Source organism: Fukomys damarensis, unplaced genomic scaffold (genome assembly GCF_012274545.1).
Source record: "Fukomys damarensis isolate Sample0158 unplaced genomic scaffold, DMR_v1.0_HiC HiC_scaffold_39, whole genome shotgun sequence".
Classification (NCBI taxonomy): Eukaryota; Metazoa; Chordata; class Mammalia; order Rodentia; family Bathyergidae; genus Fukomys; species Fukomys damarensis.
In genome coordinates this window covers 89,172,175-89,190,042 of record NW_022900951.1, presented here as the reverse complement: position 1 = coordinate 89,190,042, position 17,868 = coordinate 89,172,175, and the positions used below count along the sequence as shown (strand labels likewise).

At 36.2% G+C, this 17,868-nt stretch overlaps 1 protein-coding gene across 1 annotated transcript in view; it reads left to right on the top strand.

The window, feature by feature from the left end:
* The window catches only part of Lhfpl1 (LHFPL tetraspan subfamily member 1), a 73,241-nt gene that overhangs the window by 24,297 nt on the left and 31,076 nt on the right, over nt 1-17,868 (top strand). Inside the window, exon 3 of the mRNA XM_010603094.2 lies at nt 12,620-12,718. Within this exon, the coding sequence (XP_010601396.1) occupies nt 12,620-12,718 (99 nt within the window). The remainder of the gene's footprint in view (nt 1-12,619; nt 12,719-17,868) is intronic.

Below are 17,868 nucleotides of genomic sequence, written 5' to 3'. Positions count from 1 at the left end.
ATCTTGTTTAGAATTGCTTGTAGTGCTGGTTTGGTATTCATGTAGTTTCTCAGGTGTTCTTTGTCATGGAAGTGTCTTATTTCCCCCTCCATTTTGAAAGAGAGTTTTGCTGGACACATCAGTCTAGGTTGGAGGTTGTTCTCTTTTAGTACTTGAAGTATCTCATTCCAGGCTCTCCTTGCCCCAAGGGTTTGTGTTGAAAGGTCTGCTGTGATTCTGATGGGCTTTCCTTTGTATGTGATTTGTTTCTTTTCTCTTACTGCTTGTAGTATTTTGTTCTTCTGTTGGGTTTCTGGGATCTTGATTATTATATGTCTATGTGTAGATTTTGTTTGATTGTAGCTAGTTGGGGTCCTATATGCCTCAGTTATCTTAATGTCAAATTCTTCCCCTCTGTTTGGGAAGTTTTCTGTCATTAATTCTGTGAACAGCTTTTTAAAGTCATTTGTAATTTCTCCTGCTACTTCATGTATTCCTATCAGTCTTATATTATTCTTCTTTGCATCATCTAGGAGTTGTTGGATCGATTTCTCATGATCTCTTACTGTTTTTAAGAGACCTCTCTTTTCATGGTCACTGACTACAATCTTATCTTCTATATCTGAGAGTCTATCTTCGCATTCTTTTATTCTGTTGCGTACACTTTCTATGGATTGTTTAATCTCCTGGCTATCTGTTTGAATCTGTTTTATGGATTCCATTTCCTTCCTATGTTGGGCATTTATTTTTTCATTTCTTTCTTATGCTGGGCCTTCATGGCTTCTATCATGTTCCTGAGCTCATCTATTTTTTTGTCAGTTTCTGCTCTAGAGTCTCTTATCACAACTTCCATTTTGCTCACTATCTCTATGGTTATCTGGGAAATTATTTTTGTTTTGAATTTTTCTAGAGCCTGATTGATCTGTTTTGTTACTTCCTGTGTTTTGAGTTCAGGGTGTCCTGGTGGTTCATTGTTGGCCTTTTCATCCTCATTTGCCCTACTGTTTGCCATTGATGGACTGGAAGTCTGTCCTTATGTCTTGCTTGTTTTCTCATTTTTATTTTTGTTGTCGGACTGTCCTTGGTTTAATCTCTGGGTTATTACCCAAATCTTCCTGATATATTTGAGCCCTAGCTTCTGTGTCTCTAATGACCCACAGACATTCTCATCTTCATGACATCAGAGAAACAGCTCATCAAATCATCCGCAATGCTTTATCCCAACTGTTACAATCAGCAACACATTAAGATCAAGCACAACTTGGACATTGAGCACCTGTGGTAGTCACTAGTCTATCACCCTTAAATCATTTGAATGAAATTGAAATCAAGAAGCAGTACAAAACATGTCTGCAGTGAACAAAATTTCAATATAGTGTATTTACCATTTAATGGCTCAGAGAGAGCGAGGATGCAAGACCCCTGGTCTCAGTTAGCTGATGGCTGAACCCCATGATGCTGACTGACCTCGGGCTGAAAGGCCCAGATTGAGTTCCCCAACCTTCTGAATGGTTGAACTCCACAACGTTCTATTACACGTTTCCCACACCCTTTCTTTAAAGATGTTCAAAGTTGGGAACTCAGAAAAATACCCTTGATGACCACCTCTGCCTCTGCAGAGTGGGTCCAAAAACTGGCACAGTCAGGAGGTCTGAGAGTGCGGGGGGGAGGTTATAGGGGTTCAGGTCACCCACGCAGCTACCTTCCCGGCTCTTGAGTGATGGCAGCTGGATCGAGAGTAGGCGTGGCTCTCCTCTTAGTCCTTATTGTACTTTCAGTTTCTCACACTGGAGAAACTATTTGATATTTACAAATGTGTATCCTGTTTACTTCACTGAAGAGTATCACCTCAACGTGCATCCATTTAGATATAAATATCTCTAATTTCTCATTTTTTATGGCTGAATAGTACAGCATTTTATTAAAAAAACATATTCCCTTTATATATATTCCCATTGATGGGCATTTGGGCTGCTTCCAAGTTTTAGCTGTTACAAATTGTGCTGCTATGAACATGCATGCACATATATCCCGGTGTATGATACTTTTATTTCTTTGTGGAAGATACCAAGCATGGGAACATCTAGGTCAAATAGAATTTCCAATCCTAGTTCTTTGAGGTATCTCCATATTTATTTCCACAGTGGTTGAAACAGTCTACACTCTCACCAGCAGTGAAACAGGGCTCCTCTTTCCTTACAACCCTGCCAGCATTTGTTATTGATTGATTTTTTGATAGCAGCCTTTCTTTTTGGGGTGAGGTGGAATCTCAGATTTGTTTTCTTTTGCATCTCTCAAATGACCAGTGATGTTGAATATTTTTTCATATGTTTATTTGCTATTTCTAGCTTTTCTGATAAATGACTGTTCATTTCAGATGTCCATTTTTAGATTAGGTCTTTAAATTTGAGAGGTCTGATTTTTTAAGTTCTTTTTATATTCTAGATAGTAAACCCTTGAGGAACAGCTGGTGAAAATTTTTTTCCATATTATGGTTTGTCTTTTAACACTGTTGTTGCTTTCACTTGCTGTTCAGAAGTGCTTTAAGAAGAAGAGATCCCACTTGTTGATTGTTTGTCCTTGTTCATGGGAAACTGAGATTATGTTCATAAAAACTTTTCCTACACCAGTGTCTTCAAGAGTTCTACCCAACCACTCTTCCAGTTGGTTTAGTGTTTCTCTTTTAATATTTAGATCTTTAGTCCATTTTGGTTGTAATTTATTTCATGGTGAGAGATATAGGTCTAGTTTTAGTCTTTGGAAAGTTGAAACCGGTTTTTCCAGCACCATTTATTAAAGAGACTGTCTTCCCTCCAGTGAGGTTGTTTGGCATGTTTGTTGAAGATGAGGCGGCTGAGTGTGTCTGGAGTTGCTTCTGCATCTTCTAATCTGTTTTACTGCTCCTCTGGTGTGTTTATTTGCCAGTACCATGCTGTTTTATCACAGTAGCTTTGTGGTAGAGTTTCAAGTTGGGAAATGTGATACCCCATACTTTGTCTTGATTTCCTAGAATTGCTTATGTTATTCTAGGTATCTTCTTGTTCCAAATGAATTTTTGGATTGTTTTTTCAAGGTCTGTGAAGTATCCTCCTAGGATTTCAATTGGGATTGCATTTAACCTATATAGGAGTTTTGGAAGTATGTCCATTTTCTTTACACTTGTTCTTCCTACCCAGGAGCAAGGGATGTCTTTTCATTTTCTGATATCTTTTCAATCTATTTTTTTAAAGTGCTGTAGTTTTCAGAGTAGAAATCTTTTATTTCTTTTGTTAGGTGATTCCTCAGTATTTCAAGTTTTTGGATGCTATTCTGAAAGGAATTATTTGCCCCATTTCTCTCTCAGTGACTCTGTTTTCTGTGTATATGAAACCTATTGATTTTTGCTTGTTGACCTTGCATCCATCTACTTTACTGAATTTGATTATTAACTCTAGAAGACTTTTGGTGGAGTTCTTGGGGTCTTCTAAATAGAGTATCATGTCATTTGCAAATAATGACAATTTGACTTCTTCATTTCCTATCTTTATTCCTTTTATTTCTTTTTCTTGTCTAATTGTCATGGCTAAGTTTTCCAAGACTAAATTGAACAGAAGTGGACATCCTTGTCTTGTTCCTGTTTTTAGTGTGAAAGAGTACAATTTTTTACCATTTAGTATCATATTGACTGTTCATTTTTCATCGATGGCTTTTGTCAGATTGAAGTAGAGACCATTTTTTCCAATTTTCTGTAGGGTTTTTAATCATAAATATGTGTTGTTTTGTTAAAGGCTTTTTCTGCATCTGTTGAGATTACCATATGGTTTTTGTCCTTGGATCTATTAATATAATGTATTACCTTTATTAATTTGTGTGTGTTGAATCATCCCTGCATCCCTGGGATGAATCCAACATGGTCAGGGTGTATGATTTTATTGATGATCTTCTGCAATCTATTTGCAAGTATTTTATTAAGGATTTTTGTATCTATGTTCATCACTGAGATTGGCCTGTAGTTCTCTTTTTCAGTTGGGTCTTTCTCTGCTTTGGTGATCAATATGATGCTTGCTTCCAGGAATGAATTTGGGAATATTGTTTCTCTTTCAATTTCATGGAAGAGTTTAAATGGTAGTGGGAATAGTTCCTATCTAAATATCTTATAGAGTTCAGCAGTGAAGCCATTAGAACCCACGCTTGTCTTAGTTGGTAAGTTTTTATTATGTTTTCCATTTCATGGATTGATATTTGGTTGTTTAGAATTTTCGGTCATCTTCATTCTACATTGGTAATCCGTATGTATCTATGAATTTGTCCATTTCTTCTGTATTTTCCATCTTATTGGTATATAGATTCTAAAAGTAGATATTAATGATTTTCAGGATTTCTGCTGGGTCCATTGTAATTTCACTCCTAATTGCATGGATTGGGGCCTTTATTTCCTTTTTTGTTAAGGTTGACTAAGGTTTTGTCAATTTTGTTTATTCTTTTGAAGAAACAACCCTTGGTTTCTTTGTTTGTTTTTTTTTTAATCATTCTGTTAGTTTCCATGACATTGATTTCTGCTCTGATCTTTATAATTTTCTCCTTTGTATGAATTTGGATTTGTCCTGCTCTTCTTTTTCTAGAAGCTTGAGTTTGAGTATCAGTTTCTTTAGTTGTTCTCTCTCTGTTTTTCTAATATGAGTTTTCTATTCACTGCTGTGAACTCTACCTTATAAGACTGCTGTGGTTGTGTCCCTTAGATTCAGATATGTTGTATTGTCATTGTCATTTAGTTGTAGGAACTATCTGATTTCTTGTTTAATATCCTCTGTGAGCCATTGCTTATTCAGAAGTGTATTGTTCAATTTCTATTTGTTTATGAAATTGTGGTTTCTTTTGCTACTGATTCTCAAATTCATTGCATTATGGTCTGATAATATACAGGGGATAACTTCAATTCCTTTGCACTTGCTTAGACATGTTCTATGAGTGAGTATGTGGTCTATTTTGGAGAATAACCCATGTGCAGCTGAAAAGAATGTGTATTCTGATTTTTTGGGGTGAAACACTCTGTAAACATCTGTTAGATTCATGTGTTGAAGAGTTTGATCGTGTTCTAGTATTTCATTATTTATTTTCTGTTTAGTTGATCTATCTATTTGTGAAAGTGGGGTATTGAGGTCTGCTGCTTCTATTGTGTTAGTGCTTATTTGATTTTTCATGTCCATTAGTATTTGTTTTATATAGTTGGGCACACTAGTGTTTGGTGCATATGTATATTTAAGATTGTCATATTTTCCTCTTGCATTATTTCCATCACAAGGATGCAGTGTCCTTTGCCTCTCTTTATCAATGTTGGTTTTAATTACACTTGATCTGCAAAGAGGATAGCTACTCCTGCTCCATTAACACTGATGGTTATAACTGATACGTACTGAGTTATCCTTCTCATGATTTTTTTTTGTTTTTATTGCATTCTACCCCTTTGTGCTTGATTTCTTGTCATGCCTGATGGTTTCATTCTGCTGGGCTAACTGGAGTTGTGATTCTCATTGTGTTTTTCTAAGATATTGTTTAAAATGTTTTGGAGTGCTGGTTTGATATTCATGAAGTTCCTCAGGTGCTCTTTGTCATGAAAGTATCTAATTTGTCCAGCAATTTTGAAAGATATTTTTGCACGGTACATCGATCTCAGTTGGAGTCTCTTTCCCTTCAGGGCTTGAAATACAATACTTCAAGCTCTACTTGCTTTGAGGGTTTGTGCTGAAAAGTTTTCTGTAATTCTTATAGGCTTTCCTTTTTACATAATTTGTTAATTTTCTCTAATTGCTTGTAAAATTTTGTTCTTCTATTGGGTTTCTGGAATCTTAAATATTATATGAATATGTATAAGTATTTTTTGAGTTTATTGGTACATTTTAGGTATACAGTACAGTTACATTCATTATTGGGAAAAGAAAAAATACGAGAAAATGAAAAAATGGAAATAGAGTGTTTATAAATGGGGAGGGGAGGAGGGCGCGAAGGGAGAGCCTACGTATAGGATTTTATGTTTTAGGGGTTTTTTTTATCATGGCTAGTTGGAGTCCTGTATGCCTTACTTATTTATATGTCAAGTTGTTTTCCCCTACTTGGGAAATTTTCTGTTATTATTTCTGTGAACAATTTTTTTATGTCATCCATATTCTCTACTTTTTCCTCATTGACTCTGATCTGTATTATATAATTCTTGTTTGTTTGTATATGTTTTGGTACCTGGGATCAAACTTGGGACCTTACACTTGTGAGGGAGGCAGTGGCACCACTGAGCTAAATCCCTAGCCACAGTCTTATATTATTCTTCATTGCATAGTCTAGCAGCTGCTGGACTGATTTCTCGTGGTCCCTTACTATTTTTAAGAAATTTTTCTTTTCCTGGTCAGTAATTGCAACCCTATCTTCTATATCTTAAATTCTGTCTTTGCATTGGCTTATCCTACTTTGCAAACTTTCAACGGGGTTTTTAATCTCTTGGAAATCTGTTTTCATCTGTTTTATGAATTTCATATATCTCCTATGTTGGGATTCGATCATGTTCCTCAGCTCCTCTATTTTTTTTGTCTGTGTCTGCTCTAGATTTATTAACCATGTCTTGCACTATGGGCACAATCTCTGCTGTTTCCTCAGAAATTAGTTGTGATTTCATTTTTTCACAGATTCTCTTTTGTTGCCAGTTCATGGAGTCCATGTAGTAGAGTATGAGATTGTTCCATCTTGTTTCCCTTTGGGGTTCCCTTAGGTTATCTGGAAGTTTGGTTTTTGGACTTGTTTATGTGTTTTCTCATTTCAGCAAGTGTAACTTGTTGTGCCTTTGTTCAGGCAACTTTTTGTTCACCTAGTGTTCTTCTATTCTCAGCAAACCACAAAGAGGCCTTTTCTCTGCTGCTCACCAGTACAATAATTCCTGGGTTCAGAATGGTGGCCTTCTGGATCCCTGAGCTCACCTGTTGTAAGGGAAGTCTTTTGTCTGGGGCCTATGCACATGTGGGATGATATCTATGTGTGCCTCTTACTGGGGCTTCTATGTATCTGTTGTCTGAGAGGGCCTTTGGCTGGGGGGCTGTGCACTCCAGTTCCTATTGTCTGAGCATGCTTCTGTCTAGGGTCTCTGCCAGAAAGAGTATAGGGGCAGGCATTTGTCTGATGCTTGTGGGCCTGTACAGCTCTTCTCCAGGTGGGCCCTTGGCTGCATAGGTGTGCCCTTGCCTCTGGGGTCGGGGCAAATCCCTGGCTGGTATCTGTCTGCAGCCACACTGGTCTGTACCACACCACTGCTTCCTGGGATCTGCACATACTCACTGCTGCTATAGAGCAGGCCTCTGACTCAGCAACACTTGAACTGTTAAGACTCAGGCAACTCTTAGAGATATTGAGTGTATTTTGCATGAGATAGACGTGAGCCTTTTGGAAGTAAGGGAAGAATGCTATGTTTTAGATCTATAATGCCCACCAAAATTCTTGAGTACAAACATGGGGTTTGGCAGATTAGGCAGGTCACTAGGGTATGACCTGGAATGTCTCTCTCTCTCTCTCTCGCTCTCTCTCTCTCTCTCTCTCTCTCTCTGTCTCTCTTTGTCTCTCCTGTCTTCTATCTGTTGAGCACCTTTCTTCCACAATGGCCCCACCATGCCTTTTCTCTCTTGAAGCCAGCTGACCATAATCTGTAACACTGAGCCAAAATAAGCCTCTCATCTTTTAACTTCTCTGTGTTAGGCATTTTGTTCCAGTGACAGTAAAGTCCCTAATACAGTATCACAATTTGGATTTAGGTTCACCATTCACCTATATTCTTTGGTGTATTATAGATAAGTCACTTTTTCTGTGGATACATTGTTTCAGCAAGTGACACTTAACTGACAGGAAAGAGTGATGGTCCTTTACAATTTATACTTATAGCCCCAGGGTCCAGATCAGTGACTGATACAGGACAGGCATTCAGTAAGAATAGAAGGAATGAATGCATTGTTAAAACCATATCTTGTCTATGTTGGGGCACACTAGACATGTGAGACCTTGGTTAGTTCATATCTGTTCCATGCAGGGCCATTACTCTGTGAGCTCTCTTCTCTTTTGATGGGAGAGTGACAATTTAGCCTCACTTGCATTTCTAAGATTTCTAGCAGAAAGTGGGGAAGGACTAAGTGTCAGGAAGCAGAAGTCTAAAAACAATAGGATCGATCAGACTTCAATCAGTAAAATGATCTTCTATGCCTGGCTTTTCTTCCTCTTTGTGCTTAAGGCTCATAAATCCTTCATAGTTTTTTATAAGTTGCATTTTAGTTTATCTTACCTAGGTCTAAAAATACAATGAAAATTTTGAGGCAGGATGTGAGAAGATAATGAGGATTTAGATATTCCCAAGCTGAGTGAAACAAAAATTTGGCTGATTGGCAGGTTTCATTTAAAAGGATGTCAAACATGCATAACATTTTAGTCTTAAATGATTCTGTCTTCCTATACCCTCCAAGACTCTTGAACATAGGTATATAGTCACAGTGTTTCCATTTAGATGAGTGCCTTTCAAGTTCAATAATGAAATGCTGGGCCAGGAATTTAGCCCAGTGGTTCCGCCACCTACTCACAAGTTCAAGGTCCCAAGTTTGATCCCCAGTACCAGAAAAACAAAACAAAACAAAAGCATGAATGGCCACTTCACAGTAGTCCTGGAAAAGGTCAAGACAAGTGTATACTAGCAGGTTTATTCTCAGGCAAGGGAATGATACTGAGATAGATTGGCAGAATTTCATAGCTTCCCCATCTGTTATACCAGACAATTAACAGTGATTCCTGCCTCTTTTTTAGAGGTGTGTGTTTGTCAAGTGCATATCAGATATGAAGAAATGGAAGACTATTGGATATACCATATTTTCTAAGAGCCCCTTGGCACATGTCATTACTTATGGCTTTTTGAAGATCTTGGGTCTGACCCTCAGATGTGAGCTTTGTCTGTGGCAGGAAGCCAAACCTGCTCCAAATCAAATGCTCCATTCTTTCGATCTTCATGGATAAAAGACATATACAAAAGAGCTGTTTAAGCCTGTTGTTCAACTGAGGGGAACTGATTTTGTTACTCCAAGCCTGACTACTTCTGGCCAGCTATTCCATTAAATGAAATACATCATGGGAGGAGACAATTTGTTTCAGATCTGGATTATCTCTGCCAGACCCCAAACCACTGAAGAGATGGAGTATCCATTAAGAACTACCTCCTCCCCCTACCTGACTCTTATTCCCTAGTCTGGCAGCTGTCCACAGAGATGAGCTGTGGGAAGTGAAAGAGAAAGGAAGAAATAAAGAGTTGCTGACCTGAGTCATATTCAGCAAGGTGACCTGATGGGGCCCTTGGGTCCCATTTGCTGCACCTGCAGCTTATCGCACTAGACAAGCATATGGTCCAGAAAGCCTTCCAGTGGGACCTTTGTGCCCTGCTCCAACTGGTGAAGAAAACATCTGGCTAAGCGATTATTTTGACTCCTGAGGATGCTGAGGTTTCCAGTCAGCTGGCCCTGGGTCCCTGAGAACATGACCCTTATTCACATTCCCTTGTGTATACATATACAAGATATTTGTGAATTATCTTCTATCTTCAGTGAGAGCTAAACAAAGAATAAATAGGTGAGAAGTACATATAAGGAACTTGGTAGGAAAAATGTGTAAGATCTTGGATCAGGTTACTTAAAGGAAGCCAAGAATCTTTCTAGAGCAGAAAATGTATTGGAATCACTTGGAGAGCTTAAAAGAATGCGAATTCCCCAACTCTCCAATCTCCTTTTCCATTGTGATGTACACAGGAACAGGTGGAAACATGCACATTTTGAAAAATTTCCCTGGTTTTGAAATGTATGTTGTGTTCTCTTTCCCCAAGGCAAAGGAGAACCACTATTCTGGACATTTTATTTTTATTAAAGGGTTAAAATTTAACATACTCAGACATGAAGCAATGCTTTTTTCTATGTAAGTTCTTAATGTTATGTACTTAAAGCTGAATGGAAATTGCCACTGTAGATGAATACTGAGAATTTGATTGCAGGAAATGTGTCATGTTTTAAAAAACTATTATCTTTTAAAACATGCATATTTTATGTAATGATGAACTCAATTTGATTAGCATACCCATCATTTCAAACCTTACTCATTTTCTTGTGGTAAGAACATTCAAAGCCCAATGTTCTAGCTATTTTGAAATGTTTAATAGTTATAGTTATTATAGTTATTATAGTGTAATACAATGCCCAAACTTATTCCACCTAATTGTAACTTTGTACTCATTCATTGTGTATCAGTTAAAAAGTCTTCTCTGAAAGCCATATACTTCCTAGAATTTCCAGTTTCCCAGATATCATATCATTTATCCCTACTATGTTGAGCAAGGTTAACAAAAGTCAGATTTCTGTTTGGGAAATGTTAGTTCATGAAATTAACCTATTAGCAAAGATTCATGTGGTAAATTGGAGCATAGCAGAGAATATTATTCAGGGCGTCTGCCTTCCAGTATTAGGTTTTATGTATTGGTGCTCCTAATTTTTCTTTTTTACTTTAAGAAAAAAAATGCTATCAAAACGTTTCATGAAGTGGTCTACCATTTGCATAAAACTACCTGTGGTGTTTGTTAATTCAGGTTCTTTAGTGCTTTGGCTTAGACCAAGAGCCAGAGACCTGCTGATCTGCATTTTATGTAGCTTCTCAGGCTGATTTACTTTTGAAAATATATTATGAAATATTTCAGAAGTATAAACTACTTTGCTTCAAAATAGAATATGTTGAATCCATACAGTTGAATCCCTTTTCATACCCTGAGCATGTTCTCTGGTCTCCAAAAATATAACTACTATCTTGATATTCAAAAGTCACTTTATCAAATGTAGCTACTTGTCTTCTCATTTTCCTGTATGTCTCTAGTACACACTAAAATATAAGAAACTCTGCTTAGCTTTATTCCTGGTGTTTCTTTTTTCTTTCTGAAATTCCCTTTTCTTACATTTCTGCCTGTAAACATTTATTCATCTATCTTGGTTTCTTTTTAGCTCTTTCACAGACAGTAAGGAGTATTGTGTCTACTTCATGTCACCTTTTTCTGTTGTCTTTCCCTCTATCAGTCAGTTTGCTTAGCTTACCAAGAGTAGATATACAGTAATAATTTTGGATGGAACTTGGCTTCAGCTTTACACAGACTTGATTCTACTTTCTGGTGTTTTTCTTTGTTTTGTTTTGTTTTTTACAATTTGTGTGCTATCTACTAATTAGTTCAGCATCTCTAGGTCTCTTGACCAAAATGTTCAGAAATAAGAATTTCTTCTAGCCCATGTCTTCATGCCATCTACAATGTCAACCATTACTGGACAATCAATGAATTTGGCTGCATTTTTTTGTCAGATGCCAATGCTTGGTCTACTTTGCTGTGGCTAAAGGAGAGATAGGATAATTGAATTTAGCCCATAAGAGAGAGAGAGAGAGAGAGAGAGAGAGAGAGAGAGAGAGAGAGAGCTATGGGTGAGGTAGTTGCCCTTAGAAGACTATTGGAAAGTGGTCCCAAATTTGTATCTCTGGTTGGAAGAGTAAGATAACCATTAACATCCCACAGATATAGGATAGCATCCCTATAGTAGCTAAATGACTCAAACAAAAGGGGAAAAAGGACAAGGGGCACAGTGGAAGGTATTAGAAACCAAAGAAGGGAGTGATGCTTGGCTCGAAACTGAAACAATATTTTGAAGAACAGGGAATAGTGTTTTAGCTGGCAGAAGTCTACTTAGCACATATGTTTTGTGTAGATTTTAATGTGGCAACTAACTTGAAGTTACATCAGAGGCTATTTTCAGGTTATATGGAGTTACACGACATTTAGAAGATTAACTTTAGGAAAGTATAGTGATCCTTACACTGTTATTCTCCATAAAAAAAGATCAAGTTAGAAGAGGTTGGAGAAGCCAATGTAGCCTTATGAATTATTATCAAGGTACTTTGGTCATTAAATATATATTGCTTTATCTCAACCTCCAATACTACTCTATTTTTTCCTTAAGTATATTGGTACATTTTAGTATAAAATATAATGGCATTCGTCACTGGAAATTTGTACCTTTACATAATCCATCTTGGTTTTTCTTTCGCATTACCCTGCCCTCCCTTCAACACCACCATCCCTCCCTACTTACAAAGATTTTATTTCCATTATTTCTCATATTAATTCCATTCCCTTCTTTCTTTTTCCCCAATCCATCCCACTTCCCCTTTCCCTTTGGACCTTTTTTCCCATTTCACATTATCAATTATAAAATTTTTATTCTTATTTACACTTTTAGTTTTTCACGACAGAGAAATATTTGGTATTTACATGTGTGTCCTATTTATTTCACTTGAGTATGGCCTTAATGTTCATCCACTTAGCTATTAATATCTCTAGTTTCTCATTCACTACTCTCGTTTTTAATGAGTTGTCCCTCCCACTATCTACTACATTTCACCACCTGTGACATGGCAAAGAAATGATTGTGGGACACTATCATAAAAATTTAGAATAAAAGTGAAATTGTAAGTTCTGAGTGAAGGAAGCAGCATTTGAGGTGAGCTAGTCCAGGCTGGGTATGGGGTGACAAAAGACCTGTTATATTTTTTATGCCTGTGTATGTGTTTTTCTTTGCAGGACTGCTGATAAGCTCAGGCTGTGCCTTATATCCCTTAGGATGGAATAGTCCAGAGATAATGCAAACATGTGGAAATGTCTCCAATCAATTTCAGTTAGGTAAGGAGTCCTGGGAGGGATAGCATGATGGGCAATATGTTTTCCAATACTTTACTTCTTAGAGGAGTCTCTGCTCCTTAGTAGTATTTGCCTGAATCTCTTGTGCTTTTAGCTTGTGGAAGATAGTGGTCTGGTCAATTTATCTGGCCTCCATAACTCCTAAGGGTTTTCTGTAAATTTTCCTTCTTGAACTCTTTCTCCATGTGATTTATGCACTTGTTCCTAGATTTGCTTGACCAGTTTGAAGCAACTTTGTGTATTGAGGAAACTCATGATGTGTCATCTTCTGAATAAATACTAGCTACTATTAGTGTTTTTCCAAGTATAAGTGAACGATATCTCATATCATTTCCAATGAGGATATAACTAGAGGTGATTTAGTTTACTTGAAGCAAGGGAAACAGGATTAAGTGTTAGACATTGGTCCTAATGGCAAGAGCTATTATTTTTAGAACAACTTACAGATACAGGTCTAGACTAGATCATTCTTTGCCAACGCTTAGTATAGCTTAGGATTATGATTATGAATTGATAATATAACTGTATTAGACTCTAATTAGAAGACTTCAAAATATTTCCCCAACCTACCATGCCATCATGATGGAAGAGAGAAAGACAGGGAATTTATAGGTTTCATTGAGTATTCCCATTTGTAGGGAAGGACTTGGTAACAATGAGATCACCTGTCAACTTATAGCCTGTGCTCCAATGCCTCCCTTTCTCTTTGTTGTCTTAGACTATTTTATTGAATCTTGTCTGTCCCATGTTTGGAGGAAAGAGTTTTTCTCTGTACAAACATAACACGAGGGCAGTGTTATGTAGAAAACATGAACGTCTGGAGGCTAAAATGTCCAGTGTTCTGACTCAGGCAGAGATAACTGTGAATATAACAATCCCACCACAAGGGATGGAATAAAGAAATAGTTTGGGAAAGTGATAAAGACAAAAAAAAGTAAATAATTGACCTTGTTAGCTGGACTAGAGAAAGCTTTTTTTTTAAAGAGAAAACACATTTCTGCTCAGATGTAAGACATGTTTCTACATTTAAAAAATGTATTCTTTTATTGATTATACTTCACATATCATCAAATTCGCCCTGTATAAATGTATAAGCAATGCTTATTGGTGTATTTACAAGGTTGTATAATCATCCCCACTCTCTGTTTTGAGAACATTTTCATCCACACAAAAATAAACTCCCTATCCATTAGTAGTCAGTCACTATTCTTTCTGCTTTTAGCCCCTGGCAACTACTATTCTGGATATTTCATATCAACTAAGTCATATAGCAAATATTTTGAATACCCTTTTTCAGTTAACATAATGTTTTCAAGATTATCCATGCTGTAGTGTATGTTTGCATTTTGTTGATTTCCATAGCTTAATGGTATTCTTTGCTATTAGATATACTGCATTTTTATCCATTTGTTAGTTGGTGGATACAGGTTTTCCTTTCACATTTTGACTATTAAGAATACTGTTGACATGGATATTATTGTACATATTTTACGTGTGCATTCATTTTGATTTTGGGGTTTGTTTCAAGGAGCAGGATTGATGGGTCAGATTGTAACTCCATGAGGAATCCTTTTGAGGAACTGCCATGCTTTTTTCCAATAGCTATGTACACATGTTCTAGCTTCCTAACATCTTCACCAAAGCCTATTGTTCATTTTTTATCATAGCCATCCTATGGATATGACACCATATCTCATTGTGGTTTTCATTTTCATTTCCCTACTGACTAATGAGTTTAAGGATCTTTTCATGTACTTATTGGCTATTAATATTTTTTTCTATGAAGAAATGTCAGTTTAAGTTTTTTATCTACTTTTATGATTGTTTCCTTTTTGTTAAGTTTTTAAAGTGTTCTATATACTCTGGATAATAGACCCTTTTCAGATATATTATTTGCAATGTTTTTCTTTCCTAATTTGTGGGTTGGCAGTTTAATTTCTTGATACTCTATAAAGTATGAAAGTGTTTAATTTTGACAGTATATTCAGAAGGTTTCAATTGGAGCGATCTTTGATACTCTTGTCGAAAATCAACTTTCCATAAAGTACTGGTTTATTTGTCTGACTCTTGATTCTATTCCCTTGCTTAGTATGCTTATTCCTATGACAATACCACACTCTGTTAATTAGTATAGTGAGCCCCTTTTTCCTCAAAATTATTGGGCTATTTTGGGTTTATTGCATTTCCATATGAATTTTCAGTTAAGTTTGTCAATTCCTACACAAAATCCAGCTTATATTTTTAAAATAGGGATAGTGCTCAATAGATATGTATTAGTTCAGGTCATATTACTACTGCAATATTGTTTTCCAATTTATGAATTTGAGATGATTTTCTATTTAGTGAGGTCATAGTTAATTCTTCTCAATGACATTTTGTTATTTTCAGTATAGAAATTTTTGGTTAAACTTATTCCTTAAGTATTTATTTTGAAATTTATTTTAATTGAACATATATAATTGAATATATATAATTATGCATATATGTGTGTATGTATATATAGATAGACAGATAGATAGATATCCCCAAATATATACACACTTCAGGAAAATAAAAACTTGTATGAATACTTTAATATATACCAGACACTGAGTCCTCCTAAACTGACTGCTTTGTCCAAATGCATATTAGGATTTTCATGATGTCCCAACAAATTTAGTACTACAATATTTATTTATTTTTCTTTTCCTGAAGTGTGTATACCATTTTTGGCAGACTCTGTACATTTACTTGTGGGACACAATCTGATGATATCAATCATGTATATTGTAGAATATTTAAATCAGGATAATTAACATAGTTTAAAAATTTTTATCTTTAGATTTCAGATTGTTAGTGTCCCGAAATACAAATGATTTTTTTCTCAGTTATTTTATTGTTACATTTTAGGTATACAGTACAGTCACATTCATCATTGGGATCTTGTACCTGTGCATGATAGGTTTTGGTTCTCATTTTTTCCCCTTATCCCTGCCCACCCTTTTTGTATACTGACCTTTTATCCTGAAACGTTAGTAAATGTTTTTTTTTTTATTGAATTTATTGGTATACTTTAGGGATACAGTGCAGTTACATTCATTGTTGGGATCTTGTACCTCTACATGCCAGGTTTTGGTTCTCATTTTCTCCCCTTGTCCCTGCCCTCCCTTCACCCCCTCCTCCCCTCCCCATTTACAACACTTTATTTCCATCTTTTCATTTTCCCACATTTTTTTCTTTTCCCTTATTACCCTTCCCCTACCCATGCCACCTTCCCTACACCTTTAGCTTTGTTCTCCCCATTTCTCAATGTCAGTTATCTCATTAGGATCTTATGTTTTTATGAAATGTAATGGATAATATTTTCTAATATATTATCTGAGAAAAAGATGGCTTAATTTTTCCTCTGCAATCTGGATACATTTTGTTTCTTTTCCTTAACTAATTGCCTGGCAAGAACTTACAGGACAAACATGAATATAACTTGTAAAAGCATAAACCTTTGTCTTATTCTTAGTCTTGGAGGTAACATATCCAATTTTTCACTGTTAATATCAATATTTTTAATCACATTTACCACAAAATTGTTATTTTTTCTTTATTTTACTAATTTTTGTTACAATTTCTCTCTCCTTTACATCCTCCTCCTTTAGTAATAATTCTGTCTTGTAACATATGTCTTCCTGAAGGCTGTAGCTCCCTCCTTTTCAATGCATTGGATTCTGTATTCTGTGAATACCTAGAATTGAAAGGATTACTGAATCAAACCCCACAGCCACCTTTATTCAACTACCTTTTAATTTTTCCAAATTCATTAAGTGTCTTTTATCCCTCCCCTGTCCACCTTTTCTGCCCATACTATCCAATATCATGTCCTCATATTAGAAACCTTCTGACAAATACTGAAACCTGTGTGATCTTTGATCATTTTTTTATCAGCTACCCAGACATACTACATAGTTCTAACTGTATTAACAGTCTTTCTTCTGCAAAATGGAGGTTCCAGGAGCAGCAGCAGAACATGTAGTAGAATTTAAGATTCTTTTTATGATGTAGAGGTAATGTCATACTTTGGAATGCCAAAGCTTGGGGATTCTGAAGTTACAATTATGCCTTTTTCTCTCAGATGTTTCGTCAATATTCTTTATATTCTTGCAGTATGGAAGCATCCATGGCACATATTAGGTATTATTTGGGTGGATGAATTTGATGAAAGAAAGGTATCCTGGGTAGCCAGTCTCTGGACTTTTGTTGCTTGATCCTTGGGAGTTAGCATTGCACACTGAAACATCATAGGCTTTAAAGTCAAAGATCTCAGCTCACATCCAGGGTTTGACATGTACGTAACTCTCTGAGCAAAGTTTCTTTGTTGTATGTCAGGTTCCTTCTCTGTAAAATGTGGATAGCAATAATATCTGCTTTGGGGTCCTTGTTGGAAAAGAATAATGGAAGTTATACTAAAGTAGCTGTCACAATATTTGGCTCCTAGTAAATGGTGGCCATCTTTGAAAAATATCAGAGTACTGTGCTATGGGATAGGCATTTATTTTGACAGTGCTGTTGACTCCATAGTCTGTGATGTGTTCTTTATTTTGGAGAGAATGATCCATAAAGCCAAAAAAAAAAAGAGAAAAAAATAAAGAAAGAAAGAACACATGGTCTCTACCACAGGAATAAGGCTTTTTACCTGACTTGCTTGAAAGAGATGAACTGGGTAGGCAGGAGAATAGAGACAGGCATTGTCAAACTGTCAGAGTAAAATATATTTCTCACTCTGATCTGACAGGTCTCTACAGCCTCTGGTGTGAAAGGATGGTACACATGTCTTTGAGCCTCTCTTTTCCTAGATTTTTCCATCCTAGGTATTCCACAGCACCCTGCTTTTTAGTCCTAATTGCAATGATTAAAGACATAACTCTCGTGAAGGCAATAATCTTGATGTCTGCATTAGATTAAGGATAGCCACAATTTCTTTGACTCTTCTCACAGAGAGGCTGACTCTAATTCCAATCTCTGTGTCCCAAATCTGAGGTGATTTATAATGGCTATAACATAAATAATTAGATCTAATTAAGAGTTCAGATTGAGACTCTATTGTCCAAAATGCTTTGGTGCTTTTGTCCAGAAGTAATTTGGATTTTATATTTTTGGGG